At 50.3% G+C, this 26,789-nt stretch overlaps 1 protein-coding gene across 2 annotated transcripts in view; it reads right to left on the reverse strand.

The window, feature by feature from the left end:
• TJP3 (tight junction protein 3) overlaps positions 1–23,985 on the reverse strand; it is a 53,648-nt gene extending 29,663 nt beyond the window's left edge. The window contains exons 1-4 of one of the 2 annotated variants that reach the window (XM_074939522.1): positions 23,899–23,985; positions 4,250–4,306; positions 3,634–3,758; positions 2,798–2,900 (exon numbers count right to left, since the gene is read on the reverse strand). In XM_074939522.1, coding sequence (XP_074795623.1) covers positions 2,798–2,900; positions 3,634–3,758; positions 4,250–4,297 — 276 coding nt within the window. In that variant the 5' untranslated portion in view covers positions 4,298–4,306; positions 23,899–23,985. Of the gene's footprint in view, positions 1–2,797; positions 2,901–3,633; positions 3,759–4,249; positions 4,307–9,017; positions 9,484–23,898 lie in introns of those variants that run through there. The other variant, XM_074939521.1, reaches the window with a different exon arrangement.
• Between the last annotated feature and the right edge of the window lie 2,804 nt (positions 23,986–26,789).

Raw genomic sequence — 26,789 nt, forward strand, 5'->3', positions numbered from 1 at the left:
ACAGATGGGGAAAGCCACGGCATAGAGACATTACGTTATTTGCCCAAGGCCCCACAGAGAGTCAGTGACAGAGCTGGGACAGAGGAGCCCCCTGGTTTCTATACTAGAAAGTTTGTCGCCCTTGAACTACACTGGCACAGACAAACTGGTTCAGAGCCCCCTTGCGAGGACGCAGTTGTGCTGATAGAAAGGTGCTTTGTACCAGTACAGCAAAGGGAAATAACTATACCAGGACAAGGCGCCTTTATACTGACTGATGTAACTGCAGCCACACTGGGGCTTAGCCTGGTGTAACTATTTCAGGAATCACACTTCGAGCCACAATAGTTACACTGGTAAAATTGAAGTGAAGACCAGCCCCACGAGTCCCTTCCTGTAACTCCTACGTGTATGCGTTGGAGGTGATGGACTCTGCCAACTAATGGGATCCAGACTGTTCCATGGTTCAACAGGCACAGATAAAAGGGAGATGAGCAAAGGAGGAGCCGTGTTGTCTCAGATTAAACATGGAGGGGACAGGACATATCAGGAGCCACGTGGTCCCATCTGTTCTTTGAAGAGTAAGCAGCCAGACTGACGAGTGGCCAGTCCCATCAATGCAATGACATATCGTGGACCTCCCAACATAGCTGATTGCCTGCCTACCTCCACCCTCCCCGCATCCCTTCCTTCCTCAGCTCATGCTCATGACCCAACCATGCCCTTTGTCTCCTTTGCCCCCTCCTGACATTGTGCCTTCCTCCCCACTAGCTCATGCCTTTGGAACAGCCTCTCGAGTCAGGCGTGTCTAGAGTCATCCTTAAAATACACCCAGGGCCCCCCGATGCATGAAGCACTCTGCTCACAGTGAGTTCACACTGCACTGTTTGTTCTGTGCTGGGCTGTTGCAGAGTGAGAAGGGCCGTTAACGGGAGATCGCTCTGAGGCAGTCTCAGGCATTCAGAGCAGCTCCACGAGAGCAGCAACAAAGGTCCCAGAGCCACTTTGCCGAGTAGTGCCCATTCAGAAGGGCATGATCTACGAGGGCTCTCCATCTGATTGAGGGCTCCCCCCACTCTGCCAACACTGGCCTGAGACAGAAGCGAGCACAAGACTTGGAGCCAGGAACTTCTGGTTAGAAGCTAAAATTTTAATAGGTCATTTTTGGGGGCAGCCTATATATGGGGTAATTTGGTTCCCAGTTTCCTACTACAAATTCTGGACCAGGCCCTGGACTGACGTGTGACGTATCTATTTTCAGATCTGTCTACGTACATGGATTTTTAGAGAGATTTGAAAATCCAGCTTTAAACAAAAGTGCGGATGCAGTTTTACTTCTGGTGCTGCTACTCACCACCCCAGAATGTTTGCAGTTGGCTTTGAGCTGTGATTGCTTATAATTAATCCTAGAAAAAAGAACAGGTGGACTTGTGGCACCTTAGAGACTAACAAATTTATTTGAGCATGAGCTTTCGTGAGCATCTGATGAAGTGAGCTGTAGCTCATGAAAGCTTATGCTCAAATAGATTTGTTAGTCTCTAAGGTGCCACAAGTACTCTTGTTCTTTTTGCGAATACAGACTAACACGGCTGCTACTCTGAAACCTGTAATTATTCCTAGAGTTATCCTCTTTCACAATTTTAAAAGTTTGCAAGGAGTTAGTGCCCTGCAATATTTTAAGACGCTGGTTGATTCCTGCGGGTAATTTGCCAGATTAACAGGGACCAAGACATGCCAATCTAAACAAGCCATGGGGTGGAAGAACCAGGGCTGTTGCTAGCCATGAAATGCTTGGTAGAAAGTGGACCCAAATTCAGCCCTGGTGTAAGTGGATGAGGCTTCACTTATTCAGGGTACATCTGCACTACAAAGTTAATTCGAGTTGCTGCTCTTGAGTGAGAGCGGCCACTCTCCAGCTGCGGTGTCCACACTAAGCAAAGGAGGACTTGTGGCACCTTAGAGACTAACAAATGTATTTGAGCATAAGCTTTTGGGAGCTACAGCTCACTTCATTGGATGCATGCAGTGGAAAATACAGTGGGGAGATTTTATATACACAGAGAACATGAAACAATGGGTGTTACCATACAGACTGTAACAAGAGTGATCAGGAAAGGTGAGCTATTACCAGCAGGAGAGCTGGGGGTGGGGTGGGGTGGGGGGCCGGAGGAAGCTTTTGTAGTGATAATCAAGGTGGGCCATTTCCAGCAGTTTACAAGGACAGTAGGAGGGGAAATAAACACTGACGCTCCACTGACTCCTGGGTGGAACTAAGACTTCTGGGAGCATGTCCCATAGTTCTTTGCACTTCAGCAACTGCTTCACTGGCCAGCTCTTTGAATTCACTCTCAGTTAATTATTGAAGAACTTGTTTGTTTCTCTGGGCCCATGGGGGGAATTGTGGGAAGGCACAGGAGGACCAGCGGCTCTCGAGTGGAGCAAGCCTGCATCCACACTGCAGAGCGGTGGTGTTAGCAGCTGACAAGTTGTATGAACTCGAGCATTAGTCTGCACTAACTCAGGCTTTAGCTCATACCCTCTGATGGGCCAGAAAACTGGAGTTAGTAGCATCATCACAGTCAAGTTAAGGACGGAGTGTGAGGATAGGACTCAAGCTAGGGACACAACATACGTTCTCACTGGAATTAGCTGTGCAAGGGTTTTGCAGCCAGTTCCATGAGGGCTGCGTTTAACCCAAGGACAGACAAGTGGAACATCCGGGTGGGAAAACTTGCCCCACATCAAGGCTTTATGTTGGACCCTTGTTACCTCTCCTCCCACCGAAGCCAAGTCAGCCCCTCCCAGGCAGGACGCTTACAATGTTGGCTAACTTGCCACAGGTTTTGAGCGTCTGGATGGCAAAGGAGGAGGACACGTTCTCCATGGAAAGGCCGTTCACCATCACAATGTGATCTCTCGTCCTGGAAAGGAAAGACTCAAGTCAGGCAGATCCCTTGCCAGGGCACAGGGGAGAGTGCAATAAGGCTCCCGAGTGGCTAGGAGCAGCCCCTCAGCCCAGGCAAATGCCTCTGCAGTGACAGTCTAACCCACGCTTCACCCCCGGACAGTCTGCTGATGGGGAGCACGTTCATTTGCAGTTCTGAAAAGGCAGGTCCCACCCCAGAAAGGGCAGGAGACCCTCCCAGGTCCAAAATCCCCATGTCCTCCAATCTGCACCCCCACTGGCCTCTTCCTTCCCCAACTCCACCCCCCCAGTCTGCCTCCTGACACCAAGGCAGGAGCCAGCAGCTAGAAAGGCAGATCCCCTCAGGGAGCTAGTGTAGCAGGGACCTTCCCAGCAGCTGCTACTCTCCCCTTCCTCCCACACTAGTGACCCCAGCAGACCTGCCTCCCAACCCCCATGAGGCATGTTCTGAGCATATGACTGGAGCCAGGACCTCCTGGGTTCTAACTGACTCCCTTGCTGACCTTCAGCCAATCATGCCCCTCTCTGTGCCTCAGTTTCCCCATCTGCAAAACAGAGAAGACAATAGCAACTCCTAGCTGCAGATCAGCAAGTGTTTGAAGTGTTGCTTCCTCTCCTGAGTAGAGAGGGACCCGAATCCAAGACACCCCAGAACCTGGGGAAGTTTGGATCCTCTTTGCTCACAACGCTTTCCTCAGTGAATCCTTCTGGCTCCAACAGCCACTCACTGGAGCCTGCCAGCTGCTGGTCCACCGGGTACCACATCTGAGACAACGATAGAGGGGTCCCCAGCCAAGCTGCTGGGACGGTCCCTGCCTCCTGAGATGGCGATGCCAAAGCCCCTTCGAGGGTCCTAGTGCGACAGATACATACAAGGTCGGGCTCTGCACAGAGGATGCCGGCTGCAGATGGAAGGGGGAGGGCACGGGGGGTGGGCAGGCATTTCTGAGTGGCTGCTAAGCAGTGCTAATGGCACTGCTGTAAGCCACTTCCCTGGCAGGCCAGTTGCATCGCTGCCACGAAGGGGCTCCTACGGCCAGAGTCAGCTAGGTCAGTACCACAAGGAAGCTCACGCTGCTGGGGGGCTGCTTGGCACTGGCCAGGCACTTCTAGGGTCACCCCAGCTGGCTTGAGCGGGGAGGCTTGCACTGCCAGGCTGGCGTCAGCAGGGCCCCACGGGGAAGCAGCTCACGCTGCTAGGAGCCCAGTCACATCGGAAGGCAGAGGGCTCCAGTCAGGGGGCTTGGCTGATCCGCAGTGTCACCACTCACGATGAAAGCCCCAACGCCCACCCTCCCGAGGGAGACAGCGCAGTGCACAAGCAAAGGGGTGGGGCCGGCTCACCTTGCTCAGCGACACAGTGTGCTGCTCCCAGATGACCATCTCCTCCATGGCTGTAACCTGGGAGCCCGGGGAAAACAGGACGGTCAATTAACAAAATCAGATTGTTGCCCCAGTCTCCAGAGACGGGGTGGGGTGGGGGGGGTGGCCAGTTTGCTCCTGTCACTTCTCTAGACCCCCAGAGATCTGGGCATACTAGAAATCACTTTTAGCTGCAAAGAAACAAGCTGCCTTTTTCCTAAGGAGGTAACTGGCCACGGCTAGGGCTCCCATGTCCCCCGCCCCCCTAAACCCAGCGTTTAAATAAAAGACTTGCCCCTACAGCTGCAGAGAGAGCGTCTCCTATTAAGGGTGTGTCCAGGCCAGTGAAGCTAGGTCAACAGCAGGCTCATCTGAACACAATAAGACAAATGAAGCCAGGGAGGCAGTGTTACAGCAAGGGACAGAAGCACTGTAAATCACCTCATTAAACCATGCCTCAGTTTCCCCAAACTGAAACAGGGATTATACCAGTCTACATCCACAGGGGATTAGGGAGGTTTATTGATGTTTTTCGCGCATTTAGGGAGAAAGCTTCTTCATTAATTTCTGGAACCTGATACCCATAATGGTTCTGTTTAAAAGGGCCCAGTTTAGTCTGTGTTGTGGATTACACCTGCTGAGAGAGTCTCAGGATTAGACCTGCAAATCTGGATTCTCCACCAGAAGGGAACAGTGGGAGCGGAGAAAGAAAGTTGGAGGAGGGAAGAGACCAGCAAATTCCACCAGGACTGAGTTTACTTATTGTGAAAATCAACATTGCCTCCCCAGAGCCAGTAGCTGCACAAGAGATAGTCAAAAGAAAAGGAGGACTTGTGGCACCTTAGAGACGAACCAATTTATTTGAGCATAAGCTTTCGTGAGTTACAGCTCACTTCATCAGATGTGATAGTCAGTTACCTTACACATGGGTCCCTGACTTGAACGAATCTATTCAAACTAGGAAGAAGGACCAAGTTTATCTACAAATCAGCCTCTGACAGTTCCTACTGGATGTTTGTCTATCAAAAGACAACGCTAAGTGCAAATATCACTTTTTCCATTCACAGAGCTCAACCCTACGAATACTAATAGCACCATTCACAGCTGGGGAAGCTGAAATGCAAACAGAGATGTGACTAACCCCAGAGCACATGGAGTGACAGAGCCAGGTACAGAACTTAGCCCCAGACCCTTGCCCCATGCTCCGGCATGGAATTAAGCAGCGTGAGGAGGCCAGTGATCCAAGAACAGGTAAGAGCAGAAGCCTGCATGGTTACTTATTGCTAAACAATTCACATGGGCACTTGAGAATTAAGCTGTGCCACTAGCTAGCAGTGACTAGCTAGCAGAGCACACAGCGGGTGCCCCCTCCCTGCTATCTCTGCTCACTCCTCCTTTTCGTGTTCCCACAGAGGGTCTTAAACACACCAACCCAGTAAGCGGAGTCCCTGGAGGAGGCAAGTGGGGCTGGAATGGCGCGGAGAGCAGGGCACACACTGACCACCTCCACGGCCTGCCCCGGGGAGCTGGAGAACTCAGCCCTTGGCCAGAACACAGACAGGAGCTTGTTCCGAGTCAGTCGGCTGCCAGACGCTGGAGAAGCATCAGTAGCCCCGCAACGGCCCCAGTTCGGAACCCAGCTCAAGTGGACACAGCAGCAGCAGAGCCCCAGATGGATCAGGCGGGCGGCATGTGAATCACCTCACCGGCCTTTCCTCTGGGGATTCAAGTGCAATTGTCTGCAGTCCACGTCCACCTGGGAAGCAGAGGGGCTTTTAGCCAAAACGAAACTCCTGCCTTCCAGGGAGAGAGTGATTAGGAGTCAAAGACCCACAAATGCTGCGCTTGCAGTTATTGTAACCCACAGAGTTTAGAAAAGCTGCATGTTATAAGCCTCACCAATCGGGTTACCGCAGACCTCCTCCTTGGCCTGCCCAGGGGTCAGACTGCACCAGATACAGTCCACCAGGTTACACACGGGCCCGTGACTTTAAAGTATCTATTCAAACTAGGGAGGGGAATCGGGTTTATCTACAAGTCAGCCAATATGCAAGGACAGATGACAGTTCCTACTGCATGTCGGTCTATCAAAGGACAACATATAATGAGCACTGGTACAGCATTTAATAAATGGTAAATTATAGGTTAACAACATACAGTAAGTGCTTATACAGCAGTTTCCAATAATAGAGTTCAATAATAATATCACCCATTTACCGATGGGGAAACCGAGGTACAGAGCACAGACGTGACTAATCCCAGAGCACATGGAGTGACAAAGCCAGGAACAGAACTCCAGTCCCATACCCTAGCCCCTGCTCCCCAGCGCACTGATGCACAATTAAGCAGTGTGAGGTCTGTGATCCAAGAAAGGTAAAAGCAGAAGCCTGCATGTTCTCAGCCTGGTTTCAAGTACGGAGCAGATGGTGCATTCTGAATGAGCAGGCCCATGCTCCAAGGTCATTATTAGGCACCTGCAGTCTCAACACTACAGTAACCAAACACCGAGCAGTTCAGATCTTGATGGACAGCCTGGTGTACGAGAGGTAGGAAAGGATCAGCGATTGATCAAGTAACCCAGACCATACCCCTGCAGAGGGTAGGACTGCAGGGAGGCTGGACCCCAGACAAGCAGGGAGTACATTGGCAGAGCCGTGTGGAAAATGCTCTCCCATTGTGCCAGCTCCAGCCGCCACCCACCCCACGATTTTGAGCATTAACAGCCAGCCCCGGAAAAGGGTGAAGTCTCGAGATCTCCCAGTCTCTGCTCCTCCTCAGCAGCTGGTTTTGAACATCAGGCACCACCCTCCCAGCACCTTTGTCCCCTCAGTGAAAAAAACCAACAGCCAGCATCCAGAGAATGAACCTCCAGCACCAGCAGCATCACCTGGGACTGGTCACTTTTCAGTGACCACCAAGGCCCTGACTCTACCCCAGGCAGGGTTGCCAACCCTCCAGGACTGGCTGGGAGTCTCCAGGAATGAAAGAGTAATCTTTAATTAAAGAGATTGTCATGTGATGAAATCTCCAGGAATACATCCAACCAAAATTGGCAACCCTAGCCCCAGGACTGCGTCAGTGGAATTACACCAACACCGAACCAGAGTAAGTGTGGAGGCTCAGGCCCAAAAGCTCTTATCAGCGTTGAGAAAACCACTCACAAACAACTTCCCAACCCAAGCAGATCAGCCAGGCTGATCATTCCCTCAGCTGAAAGTGTATCTGTTAGCAGGACAAGAGGCATTCCACAACCCAAGAGGAGGAATCAGAGCAGGAAAGACATCCAGATGCCTAAAGAAGGAAACAGCCAAAACGTGGTGTAAGCAAAAAGGACAGGTGGACAAAAAGACTCCAGGAATTGGAGAGAGGGTTTGAAATCCACAAGCTGCAGAGACTGATCAAACCTGGATCATCTTGCTTCCTTCTGCAGAGCTGATACAGTCAATAGTGAACAGACCAGGCCCTGCAGTTGCTGCACTGCAGGATACAATTAGAGAAGGGAGCAAGCCGCAAACTTCAGATCCATATTTAAAATACCCCGAAAGTTTGAGGGAGCTCTGATTCAGGCCCCTTTCTAGCCAAACCTTCCGTCTGCAGGGGAAATTACGCATCAGGTGGAATCCCTAGGTTCAGCAGACAGAGCATCCCCCCAGCACAGGATTTCTCAGAACAGCTGGCATAGCAAAGTAGTAAACACAGCTTGACAAGAAAGCAAAATACACCACCACCCAAATCTGGATATGCCTGAAAAAAATCAATGTTTGCAGGTTACTGGAGGGGAGGGATAGCTCAGTGGTTTGAGCATTGGCCTGCTAAACCCAGGGTTGCGAGTTCAACCCTTGAGGGTGTCATTTAGGGATGTGGGGCAAAAATCGGGGATTGGTCCTGCTTTGAGCAGGGGGTTGGACTAGATACCTCCTGAGGTCCCTTCCAACCAATTCTATGATTCTACAGCATGAGAAGCGATAGGATGGTGCAACCACATGCAGAGCATGTCTGCACCGTGCACAAAGCCAGTCGAGGTCAAAGGGGGTTTTGCCATTGGCTTTAACGGGAGCAGGATGGGCTGTGAGCAGACTCTCCTCAGAATCATCCTGATGTTTGCATCTCCTTCCCTCTTGAACTAGGTTGCTGGTTCAGATCTCAGCCAGGCTGGGAGTGAGCAAAAGCTGCTGCCTTTGGCTGTTGGAGGCCCTATGCGAAATGAGTTTGGCAGGTCTCAATCCATGCACAAAGCCAGTCCTCAAGGAGGAGCAAGCCCATCATGGAAGCCATCACACGCGATGCCCGGCGGTCACGCTTGGCCCGGGCGCCCAGGACAGAATGGGCCGCGAGGCTGGTCTCCCCACTGGAGGGACCCCTCTAGGTCAGGGCTGGGGGCAGTGCGTAAGGGGACACTTTCACGATTGCTGCCTGCCTCGTACCTGTTCTGCACAGGAACCAGCACAACATTCTGCAGAGGGTCAGAGCGGCTGACAGTGCTCAGCGCTGTGCAGAGCCAAGAGCGGAGAACGGAACCCTGCGGTGCTCTCCCCTCCCCACCCCCGCTTGGATAAGATTGTTTTCTTCGCCTGCAATTACTGTCCTTTGAACAGGCTGCTGCGGAACTGGAGCAAGATAAACCCTGTTTCTCCCTTCAGATTGTTCCCCTGCCCCACGACGGCTGTTACCACACACAGCACTTGCAAAGCTACTGGCCCAGGAGCTCCTTCGCTGGACGCGCACACACCTGCTGGAGAAAGAGACTTGCCTGAAATCTTACAGCCATATTCCACAAAGCCCCAGGCTGCTCCCATGGGCAGGGCTGGCCCTGGGGACGAAAGGTTCCAGGAGCTCCAAGCAGCAAGGGAGACAATCTATACGGAGCAGATGTGCAGAGGCCGAGAGATTCTGTGGTCAGCTGCAAGGTTCGGGCACTTTACAATCAGCTCTTCCTTCTCCCAGGGAGATGGGGGCTTACACCTGCTGCTCCGCCTCCTCCCTGTTCCACGGCCCGCCTCCTGCTGACACAGCCAGGTGCGGGACACACCTATTCCAAGAGACCAGGCTGACGTGCGCTCAGGTGACCAGCTGACCTGTGGTCCCAGCCAGTCTCCTGCCTGGACTTCGTTCTCATCTGGTACAAGACTCCAGGCCAGGATTTCCCAGCAGCTGGGCCAGCGGAACAGAGCTGGCTTTAGCTACAGAGTTGCAGGTTAGGTGCAGGCAGGAAACAGGGAATGCAGCACGCAGGTAAGGGCGCCGGACACGGATTCCAGCTGCCCCAGGCAGGGAGCCTCTCTGCGCCCTTGGGAGGAAGGAGAATGCCGAGCAAAGAGTGTTTTTGCCACCCCGCCATCCCATTAATGATGTATCCACAAGAGAATGGTTCCCAGTCACCATAAACGGATTTGCACTAGATGAGATTTAATGGCACCAGGACTCCTGGGTTCTGAGAGGTAATGGGAGCTCGTGGTAAAGCCAGAGGGTCCGTCTGCACAGCGAAAGCTGGCCTGGGCTCACCTACTGCAGCTGGCTTGGCCCCAGCTAACTCCAGGAGCAGTGAAGACAGCGCAGCCTGGGCACCAGAGTGGGCCGTACAAGCCAGGCAGGGTGACCAGACCGCAAGTGTGAAAAATCAGGACGGGGGTTGGGGGTAATAGGCTTCTATATAAGAAAAATCCTCAAATATCGGGACTGTCCCTATAAAATCGGGACATCTGGTCACCCTAAGCCAGGCATGGGCTCTGGCTCTGTACTGAGCTCACTAGCCCGCTCTGAAGCCTTCCTGCTTTGTTACTGGAGCTAGCTCGGTGGATGAGCCTGTGCCCAGCTTTCACTGCATAAGCAGACCCAGAGTCAGGACTCCAGGGTTCCTTCTCCAGCCACTGACTTCGCACTGCTTTGGGCAAGTCACCTCAGTTTCCCCATTTGTAAAATGGGACCCCTAATCCTTATGCATAGTACTGCAGTATCCCCCAGAGGCATAGCCAGCATCAAATTAATGCTCATTAACATGGGTAAGCTACTGTGACGTCCCAGCTGAAGGGAGCTATACAAGCACAAAGCATTAGTATCCTTCTGGCGAGGAGGGGTCAGCCCACGCTGCATCCTCACACATTTCATAGCATGGACCACACCTTGGCTGGTGGACGTTTCTCCTCCTATTCATGATCACGAGCCATCTGTCTTGCCATTCATGAGCATTTGGCCTCGCTTTCCTGGGGCAAATGACAGCAATTTGGAAAGTTTGTTGATGCATTTTAACAGCTGGAAACATGGAGAAGCCGGTTCCATGGGATCTCTCTGCAGGCTGCAGTTTGGAAGCGACTAGATTAGCTCACCTCTCCTGTAGCCTCCCATGATGTTCCTTTACCTCTGGCTTTAGCAGGCCAAAAGATCACAAGGTGCATAAGGAATGGAGCTGGTTGTGATTTTCTGTGTCAGGCTGAGTGCTGCAGGACACCTGCAGGATTCCTCTCTCTCATGTGCAGCATTGTTTGACAGCCTACACTCAGCGCCTTGTTTGCTGCACGCAGAGAGCAGCACAGGGATTCGGGCTTTCGCCTCCGTTCGCTGTAAGTCTGCTCTTTGCTTTGCAACAAAGTTTACATTTGGAAAAGGCAATAGGAGAATCCTGGTACTGAGCACAGGATTGCAAACTGCCCCAAGGTCAGCCCAGAGTGAAAAGGGAACCGGCCTAACATGTTCTCTTCTATTTAGGTTCTTATACCACCCTCATCACCACAGGATCTGGGCACCTTCCAGTCATGCGTTAAGCACCGTGACTAACATCTGTCATGTGTTTGTTCTCTCCTCCTCTCCGCGGGGCAGAAGTGTGTGCAGTGGAGTGTTTTGTTGTGGATTTTTTTTTTGGTAATCACACACACACAGGTGCCAACTTTTGTTGGCATCGGTGGGTGCTCGCGCCCCCCCCACCCCGACTCCGTCCCCTCACTGTCCCTATTTGACCCCTCCCCAAAATCCCACCCCGGTCCCGCCACTTCCCGGAGCATGCCCTATTCCTCCTCCTCCTCCTCCTCCCTCCCAGCGCTTGTGCCGTGAAACAGCTGTTTTGCGGCACAAGCGCTGGGAAGGACGGGGGAGAAGCAGGACGCAGTGGCACGCTCAGGGGAGGAGGCAGAGGCGGCGGTGAGCTGGGGCGGGGAGCTGACGGTGGGTGCAGAGGACCCACCAATTTTTCCTTGTGGGTGCTCCAGCCCCAGAGTACCCACGTAGTCGGCGCCTATGCGCGTGCGCACACACACACACACGCATGCTCTTGGTGCAGAAGGTGGGGAGGTTTGTGATGGTCATTAGCTCCAGGGGGAGTTCATTGCATGTCTACACAGCAATGTAAGCCCAGGGGTAGTGGGACTTGAGTCAGCTCACCTGTGTCAGGGAACCCTGGTCTTGACTGTCTACACCGCATTTTAATCCTAGGCTAAGGATTGTCTAATCTGTGGTCAAACCAAGTGCTCTGGCATCCACACTGTGGTGCACAGGCCGAAGTCAAAGAAAACATATTCCAAAGTGCTAGCGCCCCCACCACCTACCAGTGTTGACACTCTAGCCCAGGGGTGGGCAAACTATGGTCCGTGGGCCGGATCCAGGCCACCAGCCATTTTAAGACGGCCCTTGAGCTCCTGCTGGGGAATGGGGTCTGGGGCTTGCCCCACTCCTGCGCTCCAGCTGGGGAGCAGGGTCGGGGGCCACTCCACGCGGCTCCCAGAAGCAGCAGCATGGCCCTCCTCCGGCTTCTACATGTAGGGGCAGCCAGGGAACTCTGCTCTACACACTGCCCCCGCCCCAAGCGCCGCCCCTACAGCTCCCATTCGCCGGGAACCTCAGCCAAGGGGAGCTGCAGGGGCGGTGCCTGCAGATGGGGCAGCATGGAGAGCTGCCTGGCTGTGCCTCTGCGTAGGAGCCAGAAAAGGGACATGCCATTGCTTCCGGAAGCCGCTTCAGTTAAGAGCTGGCTGGAGCCTGCACCCCGAGCCTCTCCCCATGCCCCAACCCCCTGCCCTGATCCTACTGCCACCCTCTGAACCCCTTGATCCCAGTCCGGAGCATCCTCTAGCACCCCAAATCCCTCATCCCCAACCCCACCCCAGAGCCTGCACCCCCAGCCAGAGCCTGCATCCCTTTCCGCACCCCAACTCTCTTCCCCATCCCTGATCCCCGTCCCACCCTCTGAACCTCAAACTCCCACCCTCCCTCAGTCCCAGCCAAGAGCACCCTCTTACACCTCAAACTCCTCATCCCCAGCTGTGACGAAGTGGGAATGTTCTTAATGTTCTCTCTGAATACTGTGTGGGTGCCTCAGTTTCCCCTAGGCATTTCTTAAGTATCTAGGTGGTGGGATAAGGGTGTGTGATTGTTGCAGAGCCCTAGAGGGCCAGTGTGATGGTGTCTGCACAGAGAATGGCCAACACTCTGTCTCCAGGCAACTGATGACCTGGGCCCCTCCTCTGCAAAGGTGCCAACTGAAGGTGTTCGAGAACAAAGAGATCAGGTGGCCTCCTGGCCCAGGAAAGAGACAAAGGCCAGAGGAGGGGCCAGAGAGTTTCAGTTGGGGAAATGGAGGGAGGCCCAGGTGAGGCTCTGGTCTCCCTGGCCCCCCAAGATGGACCTGACTGAGGGGTCCTTTTTCCTGTACCTACAAGCTCTGTTTTAGACTGTGTTCCTGTCGTCTAATAAACCTTCTGCTCTACTGGCTGCTGAGAGTCACGTCTGACTGCAGAATTGGGGTGCAGGGCCCTCTGGCTTCCCCAGGACCCCGCTTGGGTGGACTCACTGTGGGAAGCGCACGGTGTGAGAAGGGGATGCTGAATGCTCCGAGGTCAGACCCAGGAAGGTCGAAGCTGTGTAAGGTGTGAGCTTCTTGCCCTGGAGACAGTCTGCTCACAAAGAGGAGGCTCCCCCAGCGTCCTGCCTAGCTTCATATGGAGTAGTTCCAGAGCATCGCTCTGTGACTCCATGACACCAGCCCCACCCCAGAATCTGTACCCCCAGCCAGAGCCTTCACCCCCCGCCCACACACTCTACTCCCCAGCCCGGAGCCCCCTCCCACACCTTGAACTCCTCATTCCTGGCCCCACCCAAGAGCCCTCACCCCCTCCCACACCCCAGCCCCAATTTTGTGAGCATTCATGGCCCGCCATACAATTTCTATTCCCAGATGTGGCCCTCGGGCCAAAGAGTTTGTCCTAGGGCTAGAGCAGGAGTGGGCATGGTGCCCTGGGGGAAAACTCTACTGCCCACCCTGTTTCCTAACTGTGCCGATGCTATGGATGGACTCAGGCACCCATGAGGCGCGTTAGGACTCAAACCATATAATGCCTCCTTTGGGGGCCGTTTCCGTAGACTGACGGCAGGTTGAGAAGGCTTATACGGAACTGCCGTCTAATGTGAGAGCCGGGCTCTCCAGCTCTAGGCAGGAAAATGCCCCTGTGCACCTGTTCTGAGGAGAAGGGCCGTCAAACTGTCACAGTGAAACTCTGCCATTCTTCATTTGTAACCTGGGTTGTTCAATGAAGGGGTTTGGGTTGGTTGATTTTTTATTTATTTTTGTCTGTTGTGAAGTTTGACATAAAATGTAGGCTCCAAGTGCGGAGTGGCACGGTGTGGCTCCAGGGCTGGGCGTGCAGCATGCTGCTGCCTGCCCTGCAAGAGGACAGGAACAGGGAGCATCTCGGCCAGGCAGCAATGGCGCATGTGGCCGCTGCACTGGCTGCCGGCAGCGCTGCTTGTCTGCTGCCGGGAACTCTGGGGTACATCTAGAGGACTTCTGGGACCTGAGTCAAGCCAGGGCCATGTGCACGCAGGAAAGCAATAGGGCCCAGACCCTAGGACCCAGCTCAACACAGGCTTGGGCCCTCCAGGTTCCTGGGAGCCTGGCTCCGAGCCCTAGGTTAGGGCATTTGCAGTGTGGACACAAGGTGGGTTTGGCTTGAGTCTGGACTCACGCTGCTGTGTAGAATTACCCTAAACTCCGTCTCTTAGACATGGCCAATTCCCCTGCTTGTCTAGAGTCCTGTCTCTGACAGGGGTCAGAACCGGATGCTTCAGAGGAAGGTGCAAGACACCCCTACCCCTTGGGGAAGTTCATCCCTAACACCCTGTGAAGGATCGCAGATCTTGCATCCATGCCTACGGGCCCCCAGGCAGGACTTGGGCCATGACCACCACCCAACAGCTCACCAGAGTAACCGCTGCTTCCGGGAGCTGCTTGAGGTAAGCGCTGCCTGGAGCCTGCACCCCGAGCCTCTCCCCATGCCCCTGCCCCAGTCCTGATCCCCCTCCCATCCTCTGAACCCCTTGATTCCAGCCCAGAGCATGCTCCTGCACCCCAAATTCCTCATCCCCAGAGCCTGCACCCCCAGCCAGAGCCCCCCGGTGCCCCAATCCCCTGCTCCAGCCCAGAGCCCCCTCCCGCACCCTGAACTCCTCATTTTTGGCCCCACTCCAGAGCCCGCACCCCTAGCCAGAGCCCACACCCCCTCCCACACCCCAACCCCAATTTCATGAGCTTTCATGGCCTGCCATATAATTTCCACACCCAGATGTGGCCCTCAGGGCAAAAAGCTTGCCCACCCCAATCTAAGACATGAAATCACAAACATCTGTCCCAAAAAGCTAAGTTTGCTGTAATCTGTTTAAAGCAAAACTGCTGGGAATTTGGCAAGCTGTTGGCATATAGACTTAAGCAAAAAGCGAACAGAAAGAAGATTGCTACCATGACAAATAGCGACAATAAATTATATACAACACAGTCAGATATTCAAAGAATTTCAACAGTTTTATGTAGCTGATGAGGGAAGATAGTCCACTAGAAAGTTATCTAGGTTGTCTCTGCCACAGATCTCGGACTCTCAGAAGGAACTTTTAGATGCTTCTCTAGAAATCACAGAACTGACTCAGGCTATAACAGAAATAAAGGGTGGAAAGACTCCTGGTGCAGATGGGTTCCCAACTGAATTTTACAAAATGTTATCTGAAATTTTAATACCTAGATTATTGAATATGTTCAGTGAGGCCCAGGATGAGCTAACCCTCCCACCTACTCTTAAAGGAGCTGTAATTTCTGTTATTCCTAACCTGGGAAAGACCTTGAACTATATAGTAATTACAGGCCAATTTCTTTAATCAATTGTAATGCTAAAATTTTAGCTGAAGTTCTTGCTGTATGAGAGAACTTTGTCCAATCCCATATTATACACATAAATCAGGTAGGTTTATAATAGACAAGGCTCAGATAATTTGCATCAGCTGATTGATATTATTGCCCTTAGGTGTCATTTCTTTACACACTGTAAAGGCCTTTGACTGCATAGTCTGGGACTATCTTTTTCCTGTGTTAGCAAAATTTGGATTTGGTGACCCATGTATTGCTTGGATGAATCTTTTATATTCTATCCCGATTTCCAGGGTAGTTACCAATGGTATTATTTCTACCCCATTTCCATTACAGAATGATATGAGGCATGGCTACCCCCTTCCTCCTCTGTTTGATTTAGCTCTAAAACCCTTAGCCATTGCCATCCGAGCTAGTCAATATATTCACGGGATCAAGGTGGGCCGAAAAGAGCACAAAATTATGCTCTGTGGATGATGCTTTTGTATTTGTGTCTAAGCCTGAGGTTACCATTACTAACCTTCTAACCACTATTAATAAATCTGGATTCCTCAGGATATAAAATTAATTGGGGGAAATCAGAAATCTTAGGCATTAACAAATATGCCCACAAAGGCCTTTCCTCAAATTGGGAATTTCAAGGGCAATCATCTTATATGAAATATTTAAGAATACCAATTCTCAAAACTATTCAGGACATTCCTAAGATAAATACAGATCCAATTAATGCCCAAGTGGCTGACAATTTGGGGAGATAGTGTGTTAACCCTCAGTTTGTTTATTGGATAAAATTAATATACTGACAATGAATGTCCTTCCCAGAATTTTGTTATGTCCTGTGGGGGCTCCCTATTTCTATTCCTGAAACTCAATTTAAAAAAATTCAATAATATTTTCAGAATGTTCCTTAGGAGTGCAGGTAAGAAACCTAGACTGGTTCTGAACAAATTACAGCTCCCCCTATCTCTGGGAGGATTTCATTTTCCCAACTTGGAAAATTATCATATCTCCTTTTTGTTAAGCCCGGCATCTTTGTGGCTGTTAGATATGACCCCACAGACCCCACCTTGGGTTCAGACTGAACAAGAATTAGTATACTCTCTCCCACTTTCAGGCATTGTAGGATCACATTATTATAGATTTGATGGCTCCAGAGCTCCCACAATAGCATTTGTGAGGCAAGATTGGTCAAATTTAGCTAAAAAAATTCCACTTCCATCCATTTTTCCATGTAGATGTGGTCCTCTGGAGCAATCCTATCCTTAAAATCAGCAGCAAAACTTTGATGTGGAGGGATTGGATGGCCACAGGAATTATGACTGTGTCACAGCTAACTAACAAGGATAAATTTAAACCACTTGTAGACCTTCAGAAACAATTTGGCATGCCCTGCTCTGGAGCATGGAAATATCTTCAGTTAAAGCATTGACTTCTACATGTATTTGCACTGGATGCATTGAGAGCTCCAGAATGTTTATTATTTTGAAGGAAATGTCCTGGATTTTCTCAGCCAGTGGTATCCTTTTATTATTGTCTGGTCCAAAGAACTCTGCCAAAGATTGTGAACTTTCTACTGAAATTTGGGACTGAAATTTGGATACACAGCTATCTCTGGCCCAGTGGAATACAATTTTATCTAATGTTTAAAAAGCAACTATAGACCTGAGACTACAGCTCATTCACCAAAAGAGACACTTTTTTGAATACAGTTGTCCCCATATAGGCTAATGGTAATGGGTCTCATAAATACTGACCACTGTTGGAAATATAATTCCCTTGGTGTTACATTAGCTCATATGTTTTGGGAGTGCCCCTGTATCAAGAATTTCTGGTATGAGGTGGGTCAAAGGACCAATTTGATTTTGTATGCTAAACTGGAGCCCTCCCACTTAAGTTTCATTCTTGTATATATTCTGGATAGCTGGAGATTACCTGGTAACAAGGCAACATGGTCTTTGATTGCTAAAAAGTTAATCCTGCAAAAATGGTCAATCCCCACCAAATATTGATGCCTGCCTGGCTCAGTGATACAGCTGACCTTGCAGCTAATGAACAACTGGCATTCTGCAGAAAGGGTATGCCTGAAAAATTCAAAACAATTTGGAATGACTCTTTAAGAGGTCTATGATTAATGTATACTCTGAAGAAAGATATCTTACTTCACTGCTTTTATCCTACTTTCTTTACTTTTGTATTATGTTGAATCTGGTGTTTTGGTATATTTGTTGTATTTGAAAAATGAATACAAAATTATAAATAAAAACAAACCAACAAGATGGTTCTCATTGCCTAAATGAAAATCTACAGGCAGGTTCCTGGGAGAAGAGCCATGGATGAGATGTGCCAAGGTGAGAAACGTGATCAAACAGGTCATGAACCACCAGTTCTTTACCAAAAAGGACTCCAGTTATTCCTACAGGAGTCAGTCCTGTCTGTATCTATTATGGATAGTTTAACAATTATCTGGAGTCCAGGTATCTGTTCTGAGCTCACGTGCACTGCACAGTCCTTATCAACTTTCATGATCTGACCACCACATGGAGCAGTGAGGAGGACCTCAGAGACACTTCATTTATAGGGAGCCCTGGGGATTTTCTTCCCAGGCCCTATACAGAAGTATTTCATTTCTATTCTAGTCTCTGCCATCAAGACATGAAGCCCTATTTGCTTCAAGGACTTTTCATAGATTCATAGAATCCATGGCCAGAAGGGACCATTGTGATCATCTAGTCTGATCTCCTGTATAACACAGGCCAGAGAATTGTGCCAAAATAATTCCTAGCAAGACAAATATCCAATCTTGATTTAAACATTCTCAATAATGGAGAATCCACCACGAGTCTTGGTAAATTGTACCAATGGTTAATCACCATTGCTGCTAATTGTTTATGCCTTATTTCCAGTCTGAATATGTCTAGCTTCAATTTCCAGCCGCTTAAATGCTCTGTCCCCAGGTTGGTGATGCATGCAAGATACAAAACACAGTTGCTGGAATACATACAATTAAAGACTATTCCACTAAGGTGACAGACCCATACATAAGCCATACATCATCAGGATGTTCTTTGGGGAGGGATCTCATCATCTTTTCTTTTCAGACCCCACTTATAGTCCTACAGAGTCTCTTCACCCAAACAATTGTAATGTATTATTTTCCCTTCTACAGGACCTGGTTCTATTTTCATGTCTGCTGCTGACTCACTGCATGATCTGGGTCAAACTGTTCTCTCTCTCTGTGTGCTCGTTTTCCCATCTGTACGATAGGGATGAGGACCGGCAGTGATGTAGCCTCGCTGTTGTTAGTGCATTCCATCCCACAGCTCTCATAGCACTTTACAAACATGAAGGCTTTAAGTCTCATTAAATCCTTGTGAAGTAAGCCATTGTTTTCTCCCCATTTTACAGACAGGGAAATTGAGGCACAGAGCAAGTTTCACAACATGTTTATGGCAGAGCCAAAGCTAGAACCCAGATCACCCAGTCCGACACATTAGCCACAAAGCCAGTTTTGTCCCTGCTTTTGTCAGTGGGAACATTCCATAGTGTTTGATATTCTGTGGGGCCACATTTCTTAGGGAAACCGGCAAGGGGCATTTTTGTTTTGGTTGCTACTCTTCAGCAGACCTTTTATTTCCATACTGCAAGATCCCTGCTGCGCTAGTGATCACCGTGTGTGCGATGGCACGTCTGTCTTGGGAGAGATGCACAGTGCAGACAGGCACAGTGAAGCAGCCAGTTTGGGTACCAATTTATACAGAAGCCCAACTTCAAAAGAAACACACACCAGAACATTTGGACTAAAAGCTCTAGAATCTCAGCCACGCAGCTCTCGCCATCATAGAGCCACGAGCCTTCTCAGTGGGGCGGCGCAACTGCTCGGAAAGCCAAGATGTGCAAAGAGGAGAGGGGGCAGCTGCACTCTAGACAGAATCATCTTTTCACAGGCGGAGTCACAAAGGCAGCATTGTCTGGTGGCTAGAGCAGGAGCCTGGGGGTCAGGACTCCTGCGCTAGTTCCCTTTCTGCCCATAACCTTGGGCAAGTTAGCCACACAGAGGGCAAGTATCTCCCGCCTGTAAAATGGGGCGGGGAGGCTTTGTAAAGCACTGGACCATCAGAGAGAGGAGCCATAGAAGCAGATTGTTGTGTTTAAAAACAAAAAGGAAGGTGTAGGCAGGGACAAATTCTGCGAGGCTGGGCCCTGGGTGCCTCTGTTCTAACCCCAGCATAGGGCCAGGATTCAACTCCAGAGAGAGGCTGCAGAGCTCATTCCTAGGCTAGGACTGCAGAAGGATTGCAGGAATTCCCCAGAATCCCCCTGCCTTATGGGGAGCTGGGCCCTCCCCGGCTGTGGTAGAGGTGGACTGGAACCAGAAAGGTTTCAGAGTAACAGCCGTGTTGGGGACACTGGGCATGACCACTAGGTAACTCGAGGGGATGGAAGACCACGAGTGTCGATGAAGCCCCCTCGCACTAGGCCCAAGTATCCTTGCCCCCCCCCCCCGCCTGGAGGCACTCGCAGCAGCTATGCGTACTAGGCCCAAGTGTGCTTGGCGCCCCCGCCTGGAGGCACTCGCAGCAGTTATGCTGAGGATCTGCAACAATATGTTGCAGAGTCAGAGTGCCTGAAACTAAACAAGGCCAAACAGGGCAGATATGGAAGAACAATGCTGAATAAAGCAGCTTTATGTATAGTTTAACAAATGATACAAAAAACAAGGAAACTAGCTGGGAACTGGATTGGCTGGCTATATGGATACTTAGGGCAGTTTGCTATTGGTAAGTATGCTGAAGAAAGGATGTATAAAAGCCTGTGTAACTTTCTGCTCTGTGTACAGGATTTGAGATTCTAATCTCCCTGTACCTTTTTGAAGCTTCAAATAAACTTTTCTGCTTCTCCACCCCGTTGTGATTATTGGGTGAAGCACACCGGGTAGCAAGCCTCCCCCCCCCCCGCCACCGCTGTTGCTCGCCTCTGGCACGGCGTGCCGGCAACAGCCGTGTTAGTCTGTATTCGCAGAAAGAAAAGGAGTACTTGTGGCACCTTAGAGACTAACAAATTTATTTGAGCATAAGCTTTCGTGAGCTACAAATAAATTGGTTAGTCTCTAAGGTGCCACAAGTCCTCCTTTTCTTGGAACCAGAAAGAGAGCACAGTGCAGAGTGGCACAGGGAAAGATTGCTCAGTGACTAAGCCCAGCTGCTTAGACACCTGCTGAAGCAGATGCAATCAACAGGCTCCTAGCCTAGGTCTGAACTGGCTGCAGTCTTTGACCCGAAACTCCTCTGCAGGGCGGGACAGTGGGCGTTAAAACAGACTAGTTTTACTGGCATCAGGGAGGCAATCAGAGCCGTCCTGAATTCTCCACCCTGCTACATTGCCCAAGGTGAGGAGCAGTTTCTATTGCCCCTAGCCCCAGCTCTCTCCTTTATTGGCTGCCCAGCACAGGGAGTTCTGAGAGGCCTAGTGCAAAGATAAACCGAGTGGTTTTGAGGAAGGGAGGCCCAGAGGGGAACACACATGCAGTCCCCAGGAAAGGGCTCTCTACTATCACTGCACATGGGAGTGTCCAAGTGAGGGACTCAGAAGAGGCGACAGCCAGATTGCTAGCTCTAGTAAGTGCACGTTTACCTCAGAGCACTACCACGAGCCCTTACTAATGACCTGCAGCCCCTCTCCACTAGTCCAGCCTTGGCCTCCCCACCCCCACTGCTCTGCCAGGGCCCTTGGGAAAGGATCTGCAGCCCCTCCCCTGCAATTCCCCTTGATCCTCCCCACTTTTGCACTCTGAGGAGCAAGATTACAGGAGCAATTCAAGTGCCTACACAGGTTTGCTTCTGCCTTGATGGAATTTTGCTCCACCCTTGGGGCACTTAAACACTAGCCTAGCTGTGGTGGGTGTGCCCATGCTGAGGGAGAGAAGACACCCAATCAAACAGCCAGAGAAGCTGGTTTGGCAGGTTTCATTGCAGAAACCACCCCCACACTCTCAGCCTGCTAAATCAAGCAGTATATCGAAAACACTGACCATAGCCCTAGCCTGGCTGGGGGGCTGGAACAGTTTGTACAGTCGGGGGCTGAGAGCTATTGAACCAATCTGTAAACCCTGTATGTGATGGAACCACTTCAAGCCAGGGAGTGTGGCAGCTCCCCTTCCCCAGCCGCCCTAGTTCCAGCACCTATGAGTCTGACTCCCATTGCAGCCCATGGCACAGGGCTACTACAGAAGGAAGGAGACAGCAACAGCCCAGTATTTTGTCATTGTGCTTTAAGCACCGACTGAGCACAGACCCTGACAGCTCACAGTGTAAACAACCACAGTTGTGGGGAAACTAGAGGCAGGGAGGGTCTGGTCTAAGAGCGTCTCTTAAAATCCACCGATTCATGATGCCTTTCCCACCAGTTTCTGAGTCAGGCCCTAGCAATCCAGGAGGGCTCCACAGGAATGATGGGATTGCAGGACTGGAGCCTTAGGCTGGGAGCTCTGAGGCAGGGAGCTTGGCCCCTGGTTTGTATATACGGCACTGGGCGCACTACAAATAGCGGTTTTGTCTTTTCCTTTCCTTTCCTACTGCCCAGCAGAGATGTGGCTGAACAAACATGCAAGGACACAAAAGCTTTTAGGACTTTTCCCCAGGGCTTAAATTCAGATCAGGTCCCATCTGTGCTACAGATGGAAACAGTGGTATAATCAGATCCTCTGACTTAGTTTTATTTGCAGCATAGATTTGGCCCCGAGAGTGTATCCTGTCACATATGCAGATTTGGCTCTAAGTTACACTTGTATAAATCCAGAATAACTACATAAAGCTGCCTAGAATTTCTTAAAACTTGTTTTTCGTCAAAGCGCCTTCGTTGTCTGCAGTTCACCTACTTATGCCTCAATCTGCTCAGCAACATGCTTCAGGGTCATCAGAGAGACTGTTTACATCCAAGCAAGCTACTTTGTGGCTACAGCAAAGAGCTGTTTGCTTCGCTGCCGGGTGCAGGGGAGGGCCCCTGAGACACACCAGTGTGATGGAGTTTAGATGAGTGAAATCAGTCAGGCTTTGGGGAAGTCAGCCTAACACTTCAGAGCTCATATTTGAAATAAAATCAATTAAACTCCCCAGCATTTCAACTTTCCGTTTCCAGGCTCAGCTCTGTGTTAAAGTCACTGGCCATAGCTAATCATGTAGAGCTGACAAGAGTATCTAGGATATAGATATTCAGGCCTGTCTATAAAGGCCTATACTCTAAGAATTTAGGTGTATTCTTATCACTCAGCTAGTTCTAGAGGTATAAAAGAAAGAATCAAAATCACTGTCTGCTGGTGTAAAGGCCTTCTCTTACTGTGACAGTCTGAGGCCCTGTTCTCAGGCTAAGGCCTTTGGCTAAGCAGCAGAGGCTGCCATAAGCTGGGAAGCGACCGGTCACATCCTCACGTTCCAAACTAGTCACATTGAAATAAGGTGCTATTGGGCTGTTAGGATACAATCCTGTCCTGATAGTGCCTTTCGCCTCCAGAGAAAGGGAAGTGCCTAGAAAATGCAAAAGGAAACTTAGTTTGATAGCATCCTGTCTGGCAAGAACTCACTTATCAATAGCTGGGATGTGAAATCCTTACTTCTGTATTGTTTTGTCATTATAAAGTTCCCACTTTGCTATTGTTTATTGGCATGGTCTCCTTCTGGTTCTGTGATTGTTTCTGTCTGCTGTATAATTAATTTTGCTGGGTGTAAACTAATTAAGGTGGTGGGATATAATTGGTTAAATAATCATGTTACAATATGTTAAGATTGGTTAGTTAAATTTCAGTAAAATGATTGGTTAAGGTATAGCTAAGCAGAACTCAAGTTTTACTATATAGTCTGTAATCAATCAGGAAGTAAGGGGGGGGAATTGGAATTATGTTTTGCTAAGGGGCGGAAATGGGAACAGGGACACAGATAAGGCTCTGTGGTGTCAGAGCTGGGAAGGGGGACACTAAGGAAGGAAACGGGAATCATGCTTGCTGGAAGTTCACCCCAATAAACATCGAATTGTTTGCACCTTTGGACTTCGGGTATCGTTGCTCTCTGTTCATGCAAGAAGGACCAGGGAAGTAAGCGGGTGAAGGAATAAGCCCCCTAACAGTGAGTTTCCTTTACAAAACTGCCATTAGAGATGGGTTCCAACTGCAAAATTCAGTTCTAGAGCTGCCCTCCCTCAGTTTAGCACTTGAAGACTGATTCTTTAAGAAGCACCTATAAAAGTCAATAGGAATTTTTTTAACATTGCTCCCTCATTCCAGGGGAGCTTTAAGTACTTCTGGACACACCCGTCCTTTGGAAACACTACAGCAGGGTCTGAAAGGCCCTTCTATTGCCTCTCCTGGCTTCCAGGGAGGTGTGCAGACAAAATGGGTCAGACCGTACTTTTTCCAACTCAAAAAGTACGTTGTTTTTCAGCTGTGGGCTAGCACCGAGGGATTCCCTCTCCCTCCACCACAACCCAGTTAAATCAAAGCCACAGTTTCACCGCATTAAACACTCACCTTTGGGGAGTGGGAGGTGTTTGCTCCTCAGCAACAGAGAAAGTCACTGGGATTCAGCCACACATAGAGACGACTCCCTGGTGCTTCCCTACCAGGAAGAAGACAACTCTCCACTCCCCAGGTAGAGCCTCCTTGAAATATGCAGCAGCAGCTTTCATTTCAGGGCGGCTCGCTTAACCCTTTGTGGGCCACACACTGGAAGGCAAACAGAGGGCGAAAGAAAAGGTAACTTTGGGGAACTGGGACTTGGGCAATTAAACCTTTGGGAAACGGGACTTGGGCAATTAACCGTTTGGGAAACGGGACCTGGGCAATTATGCTGGCAATTAAACATACAGGAAGACTGAGAGCAGGCCAGAAAATACTCCTATACCTGGGGGAACCCTAAAAAATTAATAGGTAGGAGAGACAAGTCTCTGTATTGCAAGGGGATGGGGCTGATCTAAAACAGCCTTGCACATTTCTTTCTCACCCTCCCCTGCTCACCTGGGAGGGGTGTTTCTTCCTTAGCATCTCCCTAGCAAGGACAGGTGAGGGGCTGGGTGCTTGGGCTGGGAAACTGGCATGGCATTTTTGCAAGGGGGATCAAATGGCTCTTTCCTCCCTAGCCTGCTATGACTCTGTGGTTTCGAGGCACCTTCCCACCTGCATTAGTACCACAAGCCTCTGGCCAAGGTGGGCAAGATGCATCTCAGTCAGCCAGAGGGGTCCCTATTGAGCAATAAGAGTTGTCGTGTCCCCCCTCCCACCCCGCATCCCCAGGGCCTTCTCTTCTGCAGCACCCTCAGCACCAGGGAGCAAAAAAGAGTGGGGCATTCTCTCCCCTGTGCTGACTAGCTGCTAGCTCCAATCCCCACCTGCCCTGCATGCTCCATCCCCTTACTGGGCCCCTTAATGAATGAGGGAGGCAACCTAGTGATAGAGGATGTGGAAAAAGCTAATGTACTCAATGCTTTTTTTGCCTCTGTCTTCACGAACAAGGTCAGCTCCCAGACTGCTGCGCTGGGCATCACAGCATGGGGAGTAGATGGCCAGCCCTCTGTGGAGAAAGAGGTGGTTAGGGACTATTTAGAAAAGCTGGACGTGCACAAGTCCATGGGGCCGGACAAGTTGCATCCGAGAGTGCTAAAGGAATTGGCGGCTGTGATTGCAGAGCCATTGGCCATTATCTTTGAAAACTCGTGGCGAACGGGGGAAGTCCCGGATGACTGGAAAAAGGCTAATGTAGTGCCAATCTTTAAAAAAGGGAAGAAGGAGGATCCTGGGAACTACAGGCCAGTCAGCCTCACCTCAGTCCCTGGAAAAATCATGGAGCAGGTCCTCAAAGAATCAATCCTGAAGCACTTACATGAGAGGAAAGTGATCAGGAACAGTCAGCATGGATTCACCAAGGGAAGGTCATGCCTGACTAATCTAATCACCTTCTATGATGAGATTACTGGTTCTGTGGATGAAGGGAAAGCAGTGGATGTATTGTTTCTTGACTTTAGCAAAGCTTTTGACACGGTCTCCCACAGTATTCTTGTCAGCAAGTTAAAGAAGTATGGGCTGGATGAATGCACTATAAGGTGGGTAGAAAGTTGGCTAGATTGTCGGGCTCAACGGGTAGTGATCAATGGCTCCATGTCTAGTTGGCAGCCGGTGTCAAGTGGAGTGCCCCAGGGGTCGGTCCTGGGGCCCGTTTTGTTCAATATCTTCATAAATGATCTGGAGGATGGTGTGGATTGCACTCTCAGCAAATTTGCGGATGATACTAAACTAGGAGGAGTGATAGATACACTGGAGGGGAGGGATAGGATACAGAGGGACCTTGACAAATTGGAGGATTGGGCCAAAAGAAATCTGATGAGGTTCAATAAGGATAAGTGCAGGGTCCTGCACTTAGGACGGAAGAACCCAATGCATCGCTATAGACTAGGGACCGAATGGCTAGGCAGCAGTTCTGCGGAAAAGGACCTAGGGGTGACGGTGGACGAGAAGCTGGATATGAGTCAGCAGTGTGCCCTTGTTGCCAAGAAGGCCAATGGCATTTTGGGATGTATAAGTAGGGGCATAGCAAGCAGATCGAGGGACGTGATCGTTCCCCTCTATTCGACATTGGTGAGGCCTCATCTGGAGTACTGTGTCCAGTTTTGGGCCCCACACTACAAGAAGGATGTGGAGAAATTGGAGAGAGTCCAGCGAAGGGCAACAGAAATGATTAGGGGTCTGGAACACATGACTTATGAGGAGAGGCTGAGGGAACTGGGATTGTTTAGTCTGCAGAAGAGAAGAATGAGGGGGGATTTGATAGCTGCTTTCAACTACCTGAGAGGTGGTTCCAGAGAGGATGGTTCTAGACTATTCTCAGTGGTAGAAGAGGACAGGACAAGGAGTAATGGTCTCAAGTTGCAGTGGGGGAGGTTTAGGTTGGATATTAGGAAAAACTTTTTCACTAGGAGGGTGGTGAAACACTGGAATGCGTTACCTAGGGAGGTGGTAGAATCTCCTTCCTTAGAAGTTTTTAAGGTCAGGCTTGACAAAGCCCTGGCTGGGATGATTTAATTGGGGATTGGTCCTGCTTTGAGCAGGGGGTTGGACTAGATGACCTCCTGAGGTCCCTTCCAACCCTGATATTATATGATTCTATGATCCCTCATCTCCCCTACCCGCTTCTATGGCCCCGCTCCCTCCCTTGTCTCCTCATCTAGCAAATCCCCCTGCACCCATGAAAGTCCTTCTGAAGGATTAAACAAAACACACAGCACTCAGTGACATTTACACCTGTTGCTCTGCTCGTCTGTTACCCCTCCTTCCCTCCTTGGGTCTGGTCTGTTTTGGATGGAAACTCTCCAGGGAAGGGACTCTCTAGTACTCTGTCTGGCCAGCGCCTGGCACAATGGAGCCCCATC

The sequence above is a fragment of the Natator depressus genome, chromosome 25 (genome assembly GCF_965152275.1).
Source record: "Natator depressus isolate rNatDep1 chromosome 25, rNatDep2.hap1, whole genome shotgun sequence".
NCBI classification, from domain to species: domain Eukaryota; kingdom Metazoa; phylum Chordata; order Testudines; family Cheloniidae; genus Natator; species Natator depressus.